Source organism: Leucopleurus acutus (assembly GCF_964270905.1).
Source record: "Leucopleurus acutus genome assembly, chromosome: 1".
In the NCBI taxonomy this organism is placed as follows: Eukaryota; Metazoa; Chordata; class Mammalia; order Artiodactyla; family Delphinidae; genus Leucopleurus; species Leucopleurus acutus.
This window is the reverse complement of record NC_139142.1, coordinates 91,441,251-91,455,366: the sequence shown is the minus strand read 5'-3', so window position 1 is coordinate 91,455,366 and position 14,116 is coordinate 91,441,251. Positions and strand designations below refer to the sequence as shown.

Sequence of the window (14,116 nt, the reverse complement as noted above, 5' to 3'; positions counted from 1 at the left end):
TGATCCCAGGAAACTGGCCCAGGACTGTGTGGGGAGAAAGTCTCCGAGGGTTGCCTGCTGCCTACAAAGCTATTTTCAAAGGCAGCCTCCCAATGCACTTTTGTTCCACAAACAGAGGCACTAACATTCACTCTAGCAATATCCCAGGTTGCTGTTCCGCGGCTTAGCTCTCAGCTGGAGGGTCCACGTGGCCAATTGGGTGTGTATTTCAATTAAGAATGAAACCTACCACAAGCCCTCAATGACAGCTGCACAGCCATGAGTCGCTGAGTAGTGCACTACATTTTAGGAGTAAAATCGGAAAGCTGCTTAAGCCCTTTAAAATTTGGCCCAGGAAACAGAAAGATGACTTGCAGATGAGGGAAGTGGGTGGGTAAGATCTGTTGCCCAAGACAGAACTTCATGAGGGCATTTGCCACTCACAGCCCTGTCGCCTGGCCCTATTTCACATTTGTGAAGCAGGGCTATGGGTCATTTTGTGACAAGTTCCTCACTCAGCAGCAGGGTGGGGATATACGAGAAAGCGATTCTTTGTCAACATCTACCATTTTCTTTTCACTACTATAAACATTAGGTGTTTATTTCCAATTCCATTCCTGGGAGGTTCCTGAGCCTGGCTGATGCTCTGTGGACAAGAAAGCAGGCAACGAATATTTTGTCCACAGTCATGGAAAGAAGTAGATAAATAGTGCTAGGACCCTGTCTTAGGTTGGTTTCTCTCGGAAGCAGGCCCTGAGACAAGAATTTAGGGGGAGAGGGAGATACAGAGAAGTGCTGGTAGAGGAGTGTTAAATGAGACAGGAAGAGAAGCCAAGATGAAGTGCAGTGATGTGAGAGGTGAAGCGGGGCCTGCTGGACCCTCTGGGACCTGTATGTATAAGGCTCGGATGTGTCCTACGCATAGACAAGAAAGCTCAGATATTTACCCGCTAACTCTCATCCACCATTGATTGAGGGCTGATTCCAAGGGTGTTAGCTCCCCAGACTTCCAGGCTGTCTCATGTGCAAACTCAGCGTTCTCCTGCAGCTAGAAGACATCTTCAGTCTGAGAGGGTCTCTGGGGCTTCTATTAAGAGGGTGTGGTAGGAGAGTGCTAACATATGGACTCGAACTCAGGAGGCTGTCTGTCAGAACCCACCTCTCTCTGACGTTCTCATTGCATTCTGCAGTATTAACAAGTCAACGGAAAAGTGTCAAGTCTTTCTCCTCACCAGGTCAGCAAAGGATAAAATTTCAAATCCCTTCTCTGACAAGCTGTTTTCCACACAACAAAAGCAGCTGTGTTGTTGTTGGTTTGGGTTCTATAAATCACCCATGCTTATTTTTCAAATTTGAAGAAACACATAACAATTTGAAGTTTAAAAAAATTACAAAGTATAAAATAAATCACCTGTAATCATCCCAATAAGATAACCACCAATCTCCCAACTGATATCCTATGATACATTTTTATGCATACTTCTTACACACGTACACACATACAGTTTGACATAAATGGGATCATACATAACTGTTTTTATCGTGGATACTTTTTTTTTTTTTGGCTTATCTCCCCCTCACCCTCCTCCAACTTCATGGAGCCATTCCACAGTGATTTCATGCCCATGTTCCGCTCATAACCATCATGCACACATTCACAGTGCTGACCTTCCCCAGTGTTGGTCATCCCCACTCTCCACGTTCTCCAAAATTCTCCTGAATTTTCCCAGTTTCCCTCTCACCTCTCTGGTCCTTACATTTCCACCCATGACTCAGTTTTCTCCTTTCATTATTACTGAAGCCATCTCCCAAATTTAAACCCCGGCCTTCTGCTCTTCTCTTGCCACATTCTCTCCCTCAGTAAACTGAACTCAGTCCTTGGTTTCAACTATTATCTCAAAATAGTTGAAAGACTATTGTCCAAGCCAAGTGAAACATTCCAACCTCAAATTTCTAACCACTTATAAGAAAATTCCATGGGGAAGTATCATCACCTCCCACTTTCATATCACCTTCCATCCTACCTTCCCCATATCTATGAGTGCTTTCCACCCATCATTTCAGCTTAAAACTACAGCCCTTTTCGACTCAATACTTAGCCTTTACCTGCACATGTCTGCATGCCATGCGTGTTCACTGCAGGGTATGAAGCACTCATGGCTCCTGACTGCATGGAGCTCAGAGTCAACCCAAGGAGACAGGCATCAATTAATAATTATATAGTGAAGAACTTACTCCATTTGTGATAAACTACTATAATGGAAAAATACAGGATGTGGCAAGAGCATATAAAAGGGCATTTAACATAATGGAAGTGGAGAGGGTGGTCATTCCTCAACGTAATGGCATTTAAGCCAAAAGGAAGACAGAAACCCAATCACAGAGAGCCTTATACCTGACCCTTTACTAGGTTCTGTCAGAGATTCTTTCGTATCCCTCTCTTGTTATCCCGTCCCCCCTGACACTTTAAGACCCACTTCTCTTCAACCAAACAAAAGTTCCTGCTGCCAGCTTAATATTTCTAGAATACCTTGCTAACATTTGCACTTCCAGGACCAAGCCTGGGTGATCCTCAGCACAGCACTCAAGGTCCTGCTACACCTGGTTCCACTATTCCCCAGTGTGTGAGTGCTCTGCCCTGCAGCCAGGACTCACTGTCCTGGGATACTCCACACCAGCATCCTGGCAGAGTGAGCTCAACTAAATCAATAGGCTGAGTGAAACTGGCTACATTCCTGGGTGTTTGGTTTTTCTCCACTCAAATTCAAGAAAACTGCAGAAGCCCTGAGAATATTACACCACTTCTCCTCACCAGACAAAGAATTAGCTCCATATTGACTACTAAGTGTCAGGAGCTAAAAAATCACACTGTAAATTTTCCTTGAAGCGTCAAAGGACCACATGAAACCCTCTCCTTCATCGCTGCACATGTTGCCACAAGAAGCTCAAGGTATGCAAAATGCAACAGCATAATTTCTCTTCCCTTTTTGACTTCCCATAATACTTATTATCAGCATCACACATTTTATCCCTCAATATAATTAAGGGATACTCTTTTTTATAGACATAAGGCAATTCTGGAAAAAAAAATTTTTTTTAATTTGTTTATTTTTGGCTGCATTGGGTCTTCTTTGCTATGCCTGGGCTTTTTCTAGTTGTGGCGAGCGGGGGCTACTCTTCATCGTGGTGCATGGACTTCTCATTGTGGTGGCTTCTCTTGTTGCGGAGCACGGGCTCTAGGTGCGTGGGCTTCAGTAGTTGTGGCTCGCAGGCTCTAGAGCACAGGCTCAGTAGTTGTGGCGCACGGGGTTGGTTGCTCCGTGGCATCTGGGATCCTCCCAGACAAGGGCTCCAAATCTCTCTCCTGCATTGGCAGGCAGATTCCTAACCACTGTACCACCAGGGAAGTCCCCCAATTCTGGAAAAGTTTAAGCCACTGAATATGTATAAAATATGAAAAACTTTGTGCTCATTAAAGATTTCTGGCTACTTTGTTAATTTAAGAACATAAAAATGTGCTTCACTTAAAAGACTCATTTGGTGGTGGGATGATGGGAGACTGGGATTGACATATATACACTAATATGTATAAAATGGATAACTAATAAGAACCTGCTGTAGAAAACAATAAATAAAATAAAATTCCAAAAAAAAGAATCATTTACGCAAATAATAATTATAAATCTCTATTTGCCTTGAAATGTTTTAAATTTTAGTTCAAATGCCTCTGCAAGACTCTGACTTTTAATGAATCTGCATTAATTAGTTTGGGGAAGCTGTTAGAAAGAGAGGAGCAGGGAGGAAGAGAGAGAGAGGGAGAGAAAGGAGACTTAAGAACAGAAGAAATTACCAACATTAAAGCAAAACAAAGAAAAATCATCTTCATTGGTTTAGTGTACTTCCCTGTGCTAAGCAGACACAAAAGGTACTCATTTTTCAAAAAGGTACCTTGGGGAAATAGGAGGAGGGGAAAAATAAGTGTTATTTATTACAATTTTTCCATGTGGAGCTCTACTTAATCAGAATCATTTTCAAAACTATCCTCAGGGCTTCCCTGGTGGCACAGTGGTTGAGAGTCCGCTTGCCGATGCAGGGGACACGGGTCCGTGCCCCAGTCCGGGAGGATGGGCCCGTGAGCCATGGCCGCTGAGCCTGCGCGTCCGGAGCCTGTGCTCTGCAACGGGAGAGGCTGCGATAGTGAGAGGCCCGCGTACCGCAAAAACAAAACAAAACAAAACAAAAACTATCCTGATCTGTCATTTCTCCACTAACACTTCATTTTTATTGTCTGAAAGCAGCAAGTTTATTCAGATTAAGACAAGCTTCTTTACTTTTTTTACGAGAGTTTATTTCCTGATTTAATGAGACCATTTCCAAACAAAAATTATATTCATTCACACGTTGCTGAAAACGGAAGAATGGCACCATACTGTAATTAAAATAAGCTTAGCAGAATTCCAGCCTATATTCCCTAGGCAAGAGCATATTCTTGGCATCAAGATCTATCTGCAGAGCCTATATTAGCAGTTTTATCTTTATTTCCCTTTTGTATATAACCTTGGATTCTCATGATTTGCAGCAACGTGATTTAGAAAACATTCTGCATCTTGATAAAGGCTTTCAATTTTCTTTCTTCCATATTTCAAAAGAGAGAAAAATTCAGAGTACTTAAAATAATGTATTTTATCTACATCAAGTGGGAGGAGTGTGTGGTAAAAAGCCAATTTCACTGACCAAAGTACCTCTAAAATGCACATGGAGTTATACAGTTAAACTCAGAAGACAGCCTCAAGAACAAAAAGTTCTGCAGCGGATTAAGGTTTTCAGCTACTGCTCCAGAAAGAGAAGCCCTTTTTCTAGTTCACTCCCAAAAGACACCTCCCTCTCCCAGCCTGACAACTTTCACTACAGAGCTTCAGCACCACAATTTTATTTCTCATTTTCTTCTTGCATCTTTGGAAAAGCGTCGTTACAATATGAACCCATTTCACCCATCTCATACTTGTTTTGGCTCACCTATGGGTCTCATAAATGATACCTAATTTCGTGATAAAACTCTGAAAACAATGTTGTGTACGTTTGAGGTCTCCTCAGGAAGGCAGCACTTACTCATATACCTCAAAATAAAAAGTCAACGAGAATAAGCCCTTAAACAAGACACTAATTTCTTCTATCTCCTGAAAGAACAAGTTTGCCCTAAGAGGGAAAAACATTCACCGAAGCCTTTGACATTGAAAAGTTTACTGCACTACTTCTTCTCATATATGCACTGATCAGAAGAGTTTAACATTGAAACATTTCTTTCAGAGAATTTTTAGAAATTATCTGAATAAGTAAATTGCATATTTAAAACACTTAAATCATGATTTAAAAAAATGTTTAACACTAAAATTTTCCAGAAAAAAAAAAAAACTTTCATTTTCTGGCTCATCCATTCCCAACTTCAGGGGATGGGAGTAAGGGGCAAAGTGGTATGTCAGCCCAAGGGATAACTACACCTTACACAGCTCCATGGTATCTAGTTCAGTGCTGGGCACACCCTATGCACTTGTAAAAAACTGTGAAATTGAGCAAAATAAATATGACAGGGCAGGTAACCCAGGGAATAGTTCTTCATTTATTCAACACATGTTGTGTGTTGCCTGTGCCTACTTCAGCCTAAGCACTATACCAGGCCTTAGGGATATAAGAGTTAACAAGATGGACAGTCTTGGCCCTCAGGTAAAATCAAGTCAGAAAGAAGAGACGGACATCAAACAACTGTGATAAGTATCATACCTGAGAGGTGCAAGTGCTATGAAATACAAAGAGAGCCTCACCTTAGTCTGGGAGTAAGGAAGTCAAGGAAGGCTTTTCTGAGGGACACTTAGGCTGAGACTTCATAGAGGGCTGGAGCGAGAGCATTCTGGGCATGTACAAAGTCCCTGCGGTGAGAATGAGCATCATGGCTAGAGTGTAATGGGACTGAGGGATGCTAAGAGAGGAAGAGGATGAGGCACATATCAGATCTTGCAGTTCTCTCCAGGAAGTGATAAGGACTTTTGACTTTATTCCAATGAAATGGAAAGTATTTGAAAGGTGTTAAGCAGGGGAACTACCTGATCAGATTTAAATTTGTAAACCATCATTCTATCTGCTATTTGAAGGATGACGGGGAGAAAGCATGGTAGAGCTCCTGACCAAGATTCTACTCCCCAGCTCCCAGCCTCAGTTCTCTCCAACTTTTAAATCATAACATGTGCCATTCTAGATCTTACATAACATTTAATTTCTGTGCCACTTTTTAGAGTACCTGTTTACATACCACCTGATCAAATACTAACCATTTCCTATTTCAAATCCCCCTAAACTTTACTCTCTACTCTCTCTATTCTTATGTCCTGTATCCTTTTGTATATCTTCATGCTAAGTGTACAACAGGTATTCAGTGAATACTTCCTAAGTAGATTTAAGGCTAGACTAGCAAGTGTCTTTTAAGCTGTGGAACAGAGAACTGCCAAGACTCCCTTCTGGTGTGCACTTCCCTAGTAGACACCAAGCCTGTATTTTTAGAAGGAACAGTGATGGCCAATGGTGCATGTGAGAGGACTGAGGGTTGAGGCTATCGTCACTTTTGTCGAAGAAACAAGATTAGTTATGGTCACCTCCCATCATTCACCCCAACTATCTTTCTCCACCCGTGGACCTAACCCATGGCCTGTACTACACAGATATAAGTTGAGCTGTCCTCTTATCCCCATTTCCACCCTAGAAGACTCAACTGTGAAGTTCACATAGTTTCCAAATAGCTAGAGGTTGCAAGGCACACCTATACGTTTATTTATTTCCTGAGTTTGAAATCAAATTTCTCTGTATTAAAAAACTTCAGTTAGGACATTGCTGCAGTCAGAATGCTGCCCTAAATTTTAGGGAAACAGACAAAATAATAGGGAACAAAGAGAAAAAGAACAAGAGAAAGCCTAGTGAAACTTCAAGTTTCACTAGTTTGCCAAGTTCATACCTTTGCAGCCAGCCGACACTCCATCACCCTGATATTGAAATGAGAAGTTGCTGCTTTATTCATTTCCACACAACTGTTGGCAATCACAAACACTGCTCCACTTGGGAGTTTCACATCAGTTGCCCTCAGAGGACTAAATTCTATTAACTTGGCCTATTGAGAAAAAAATGACAGGTGAGATATAATGTATTAGAATTCAGAAAATGTTTAACCATTTACGCATTTATTTACCTTAGTAAAAATTTTTCCCAAAAATGCATCCATTTATTCATTCAAATATTATTTACTGACTTCCAGGCACTGTACTAGGCACTGGAGATACCAGAGTGAACGGGACAGACACTGTCCCTGCCCTCATAGAGATTACAATCTAGTGGGAAAGGCAGTCAAGTAGTCAAATACACTGCCAGGTTGTGTTAAAAGGGTAGCAAAGCACAGGGCACTATATAGAAACACAGTTGTAGCACCTGATCAGATATAGCCTAGTGTAGGTGCCCCTGAAAAAAAGGGAAATCTAAACTGAGACTTAAAGGATGAGCAAAAGTAGGACAGACAGAGGGTTTCTTTACCCAAACAGGATGTCAAGAAGAGGGAAGAGTATAAGCAAGTTCACAGGCAAAAAATAACATGAGGTGTTAATAGAGTTTTGGGTATTGCAATGTAGCTGGAGCTTAGTGTTTGAGGGATGAGCCATGGTGAGAGGATAGAACTGAGCAGAGGGCAGGTAAAGCAGGGGTCAGATCATGAAGTACTTTGCAAGCCCAAAGAATTTGGACTTTGTTCAGACTCTACAGCTAACTTATGTTAAACAACAGGACTCTTGCCACCATGTCTGCTTGTCAGGTCTCATCCAAAAGATCCAGAGTATTTTCTTAGCATTAAACCAAATTTCCTCATGCCTCCTGTCTTTGGCTTAGGGGAATCAACAACAAATACTCTTAATAAGAAGAAATCCAGGTATTCTTGGAAAATAGCCAAACCTGTAGGAATCTGATCTAAAACTAAGGAAAGATTTTAAAGAAATGTCTGTTTCTATTTTGGAAATGGTCAGTTTATGAAAACCTCTGCTCTGTCTATGGGAGTTGATAACCAAGGGGAAGTGGTATTGGCTAAGGAATTCATTCCTGGCTTCCTGTCAACATTCTTTTCCCTACCACTAAAGCCCCAAAAATGTTGGCAGAGAAAAATGATACCATAGAGTAAATTACAAAAAAGAGGACGAGTGAATATATGTGGTAAGAGAACTAACATTTGGGTTTAAAACCAACAGGAGATTATGAAAATGCCATGAGATGAAATGATTTGGGACAAGAGCGAGAAAAGAGGTCCCAATAACTAGGGAGTTGAGAAATCGCATGCTAACAATGAATTAGAAGGATGGGGGAAAAAAACCCCTAGACACCTGAGGTATGATTCTGGAAGCTTAAGGGAGAGGTGATCAACATGAAACAGAGTCAGTGAACTGGTGATAGCCTTGAATTACAAAGCAGTTGAGAAATACCATCCTACAATAGAGCCTAAAAGAATAGGCTGCCCAGAAAAAAAAGCACTCTGGGGACCTCAAGGCCTTCCTCTCTGGGTGAACATTCCCTGGTGGATATTTCCAAATAGCTCAATGCCACCTACAGTTCCTTCTTCTGCAAGAAACGATATGGACTGGTCCATCCCTCCTCCTTCAGTGCCAATGTAATGCTCACTCTTGGCGCAGATTTCTCCAAGTTCCACCTGGAAAAGTAAAAATTGATTTGCACTGTGAGTAAATCATAATCTATTGCTCATTCATTTCCTACTCCAGACATGACATATGGGTTTGAATTCCAGTGCAGCTCTGATCAACTGATAGTAGCTGCCTGCAGCATTGGGTTAACAAGAACTCCAAGACTACCATTAAGCTCAATAGGAAAACATACAAAGATCAATTAATGTCTGCTATGAGTTGGAATGAGATATTGACTGTGCATGTTGTGTACAGTCTCGTCCCGCAGTACCCATAGGAGATTCGTTCCAGGACCCCACGGGATACCAAAATCTGAGGATGCTCAAGTTCCTTATATAATATGTCAAAGTACTTGCACATAACCTATGCACATCCTCTCATATACTTTAGATAATCTCTCGATTACTTATAGTACTTAATACAATGTAAATACTACGTAAATAGTTGTAAATACAATGTGAATGCCGCGTAAATAGTTGCCAGTGTGCAGCGAATTCAAGTTTTGCTTTTTGGAACTTTCTGGACTATTTTTTGGAATATTTTTGATCCATGGTTGGTTGAATCTGCAGATGCAGAACCTGAAGATATAAGGAGGGCCAACTGTAGTTGCTATCCCTAAAAGACTCCACAGGGCAAGCAGTTTCTCCTGTATTTGCTCCATTCCCTCTCTAGACTGGCATCAAAAATCTCATATGGGCACTCACTCATTTCTGCCTCAGCTTTCTTTGTCTCCCAACAGTGGACTACTCCACAGTCTCCCCACAGCCAAAGTGAGGTCATCCAACCTTATTTTCCGGTCCAAAAGTAATGCTTCCTCTGTGGCTTTTCCATTAAATGTAAGAATCAGAACTAGTGTCATCTCATCAGACACACCTTCCTCCAATCAAGATGAAGAGGCCCAATACATTAACACATTTCTAATCCAAACTGAAAATGTCAAAATATCTACTTAAGAATCTTCTATGGCTTCCTATTCCTTCTATGGCTTCTTATTTCCTAGAAATAAGTTCAAATTCCTCAACCTGGCATTTCAAAGCTTTCCAAAATGTGCAACCAATTTACACATGAAATCATATTATCTACCACTCTTTTCCAATTATATTTGTCTCCATGACCATCTCACACATTTATGTAACCTGGTATTATTTCCTGTCTTCTCTCATATAAATCCTATTGCCATCCAATATCCGGCTTATTGGCTACCTACTATGGCCAAGTCCACTCAAATCTTCCTCCATCACAGTCTTCCTCAAATACTGTTCCCACTATGGCATCCTGCTTCTCTAAACCCTCACAACACTAACAGTATCATCCACTTACCCTACTATTCATTCACTCATTCATTTTTTTTTTTCTTCTAAGACTTGATTCAAGGCTTTATTTCTTACCTGTTTTACTGGAAGATTCCCCTACAGTGATCATTGTGAAGCACTGATATAATCATCTCTTGCTTGCTTGGTTGCCAGTGCCTTGACGATCATACTTCTCATTGTGGTACACAACATCTCTAATGACTTATCCCTTGCTCACACCTCCATCCTGCTCTCCCACCACTAACCCCGTAAACCCTAGGCTCAGACCACTGGAAAAATGCTGTTCCTCGTCACCCCCAGGCTCTCTCAGTGCCTTTAAAACTGTGATTTCCTGTCCTCCTCACTCAGTACTCCTCTCTCCAGCATCCCCCACTCGTCATCAGGATTAACCCAAGTGTCACCTCTCCCTTGGAGCCCTCACCACCGCCCAAAGGCACACACACTCCACATAATCCCTCTTCTGTGCTCCCTGTATATAACTCTATGCTCATTTACCAAACCATGCTTTAAGTGTGGCCTTCCTTGTGTGTTTATCCATCAGTCTATGAGAGCCCATGCAGTGCCCAGACCAGAGCCCACTTAGCTAATAAGACTGAATCACACAGTGTTCATTATTGCTCTTTAATAGTGTCAGGTTTCAATCACATCTATTTACCCCAGAAAATTGTCAGTCCTGGGAGAAACAGATAAAATAGCTGTTTCTTTTGTGTCCCCTACCTCACACAATGCCGAGCACAAAGTAAATACTCAAAAAACACCCGCTGCTTTCACTTTCTGAGAACAGCTGCCCAAACATCATTTGATAGATCCTGTAAGTGTCATATTCCTTGTTGGATTCACTAACATTAATTTTGCTTCATGACACAAGGTAAGCTTGGTATTTTGACGTAATGGGCGTTGTGCGTGGCCTAATGAACACACCAGAACCAGCAATCTTCCATAATAGGCACATTAAAAATAAATTAGTAATCAAAAGGTCAAAACACTTGGATTTTAAAATGTAAAGAAACAATATACCCAGGAGAAGAAGTCCATGCACGATTCATGAGGAATGAGGAGACCTGGGTCCCTACATAACTGTGACAGTGGCCAGTGTGAAAAGTCACCTCCCCACAACAGCAGTAACAGTCATACTTACATGCTAAGTACCTGGCATTATCTCTCCTTTAGGCCTCCAAACAACTCTCTGCTTATCCTTATTATACAGATGAGGAAAATGGGACTTGGAGACATAAACAGTGGAGAAGCCAGGATTTGAACCTCATCTGCCTGACTCCAAAGGTTGTGTTCTTTTCACACTGGACTTTTATTACTCCCCTACCCACTGCCAAATAATATAACCAAATAACATAGCCTATTTTTTTCACTACCTCACAGGGATGTGAAATGACAAATGAGATCACCAAAATTTAAGTATTCTCCCTCTTAAGAGGAAAGAAACTAAGGCATCGAGAAGTCTATGCTTGTTAATTGTTTTTAAAAGCCTCTGAATGCGTGGCAACAACTGTATACTTTAACAGAAATAGGTTAATTTTTCCAGACTACCTATCTCCGCGAAATTCAGAGGGACCCCAGGAGCCCCCAGCATCTCTGTGTCAAGGAGAGTCCATCTGCAGGGCTGCAGACATCCCTATACTTTGCTGATACCTCTCATGCTGAATTCTGACATGTGGATCTCATTACTGGACAGACAATAACCATGAGTTTTAAATGGAGGAAACAAAAAGAAAATGAAGATAAGAAAGATGAAGGAAAGGATGACTCATTTTACAGTCCCCCCGGAATGCATGAGGAATTCAGTGGTAAATATAGAGGAAAGAAACTAGTACCAGAAGCTTCCAAATCTTGATTAAAGCCCCAACCCTCCTGCCAACTAGCTAGGTGACCTTAGATAGATTGCTTAACTTTTCTGAGTTTCCATTTCTTCATAGACTATTAATAACAATAATAGTTTTCACAGTTAGAATTTATTGACTACTTACTATATGCCAGGTATTGTTCCAATTGCTTTATATGAATTAATCATTTACTTCTCACAATGACCCTATAAGATAGGTATCTCCTCCTCATTTTACAGACAAGGAAACTGAGTGGGTTTATTAGTTGAGACTAGGCTACTAATTACTAAAGCTGAAATTCAAACTCCACTTGTCTAACCCCAGAGCCCACACTCTTAATCACCAGGCTATATTACCTCCCATCCATAATATGGAAAAAAATACCTACCTCCCTGGCTATGGGATTATTGTGATTATCCAGTGAATTAGATAAAAACATCCCATAAACTCTAATGAAGTATACAATTTTAAATTTCATTCTTTTTACAGAATGAATAAGGAATCATCTGATTTATACAAGTAAGTAGCTAAATCCCAAGCCAAATGTAAAAACAGGTTTAATTAATCTGGAACTCAGGACCATTTTTTGAACTGTTCAGGGGGAGTTCCCTAGTGGTTAGGATTCCAGGATTTCACTCTCATGGCCCTGGGTTCAATCCCTGTTTGGGGAACTAAGATCCCACAAGCCTCGAGGCGCAGTCAAAAAAAAAAAAAAATTTTTTTTAAACTGTTCAGGGAAAGAGAGAACTTAAAAGATTCTGGGTGTCCCTAAGAGAACCAACTCAACAATAAACTGTAATGGAGCTTGAGACAAACAGGAGAATGTATGTTCCATTTAAAGCATCCCAGTCTAGGGCTTCCCTGGTGGTGTAGTGGTTAAGAACCCTCCTGCCAATGCAGGGGACACGGGTTCAAGCCCTGGTCCGGGAAGATCCCACATGCCGCGGAGCAACTAAGCCCGTGCGCCACAACTACTGAGCCTGCACTCTAGAGCCCCCAAGCCACAACTACTGAGCCCACATGCCACAACTACTGAAGCCTGCACGCCTAGAGCCTGTGCTCCGCAACAAGAGAAGCCACCAAAGTGAGAAGCCCGCGCACCACAACGAAGAGTAGCCCCCGCTCACCGCAACTAGAGAAAGCCCGCGCAGCAATGAAGACCCAAAGCAGCCAATAAATAAATAAAAATCTTAAAAAATAAAAAAAAATAAAGCATCCCAGTCTAAATTGGGGAGCAGGAGGAGGGGGGGAGGTGGGCAGGGGGGAGAGGCATGGAGGGGGGAGTCCCTGCCTGCCAAACAAAACATGCCTGTAGTATAAACTTCAACTGCAGGCCCACAGGCGGCTCCCCAGTGGCCCTAGCCCTTCACCCCCATACTAAAAGCAAAAAGGTCAAATCCTAAATGGTTATGAGATGTGAAGAAACTAGACACAAAAGATTTTTTTCTAATTTGAAATCTTGTTTAAGGAAAAACTTGCATGTCTCCGACAATAAGCAAAAATCAGTGCTAGGCCCATAGCCTTAGCCAGGGATGGCATGACCTGAACTCAGAGAACAATTAATGGAGGGGCCTTAACAGCAGGGGATGTAAACGGGAGCAGAGAATGCCTATCATTCTGGGTGATGTGAGGGAGACATGTGAGCCTGCCTTACCCTTTCTATCCTTGCGGACACTGGAAATAGAACCGTAAAATGTGCTCCAAGAGTTATAATCAGGCAGAGTGACGTGCAAAGACACTAAATACTCCATACACACTTGAATTATGTAAAATATCAAGAGATTTCATGAGAATAAGGAGGAGCTGTCGAAAACACATTAACAAAAGTGTATGGAAAGAAGCCTATCGGAAGTTAACTTCCAGAACAAACCGAATCACGCTTTGTGACCACCTAGAGGGGTGGGGTAGGGAGGGTGGGAGGGAGGGAGACGCAAGAGGGAGGAGATATGGGAACATATGTATACATATAGCTGATTCACTTTGTTATACAGCAGAAACTAACACACCATTGTAAAGCAATTATACCCCAATAAAGATGTTTAAAAAATCAATAAATAAAAAATAAAAAATTATTAGGCAAACATCATAGTAACAGTTCTTACAGGCAAGATACGCTAATGGATAAATGGATGAAAGTTTGAAGAGAAACAGAACAGTTACAGAAATTACTCCAAGACACTTATGAATTACAAAAGGAAAAATAGTGGAGAAATCTATCGGGCAGCAACTCAACTAAATGATAAAGTTTAAAATCACTAGTAATAAGATA

At 41.4% G+C, this 14,116-nt stretch overlaps 1 protein-coding gene across 6 annotated transcripts in view; it reads right to left on the bottom strand.

The window, feature by feature from the left end:
* The window catches only part of GALK2 (galactokinase 2), a 136,901-nt gene that overhangs the window by 46,893 nt on the left and 75,892 nt on the right, over positions 1-14,116 (bottom strand). For all 6 annotated transcript variants that reach the window (XM_082859245.1, XM_082859246.1, XM_082859247.1 and 3 more), the window contains 2 exons: positions 8,606-8,704; positions 6,980-7,132 (listed from right to left, as the gene is read on the bottom strand). In XM_082859245.1, the coding sequence (XP_082715371.1) occupies positions 6,980-7,132; positions 8,606-8,704 (252 nt within the window). The remainder of the gene's footprint in view (positions 1-6,979; positions 7,133-8,605; positions 8,705-14,116) is intronic.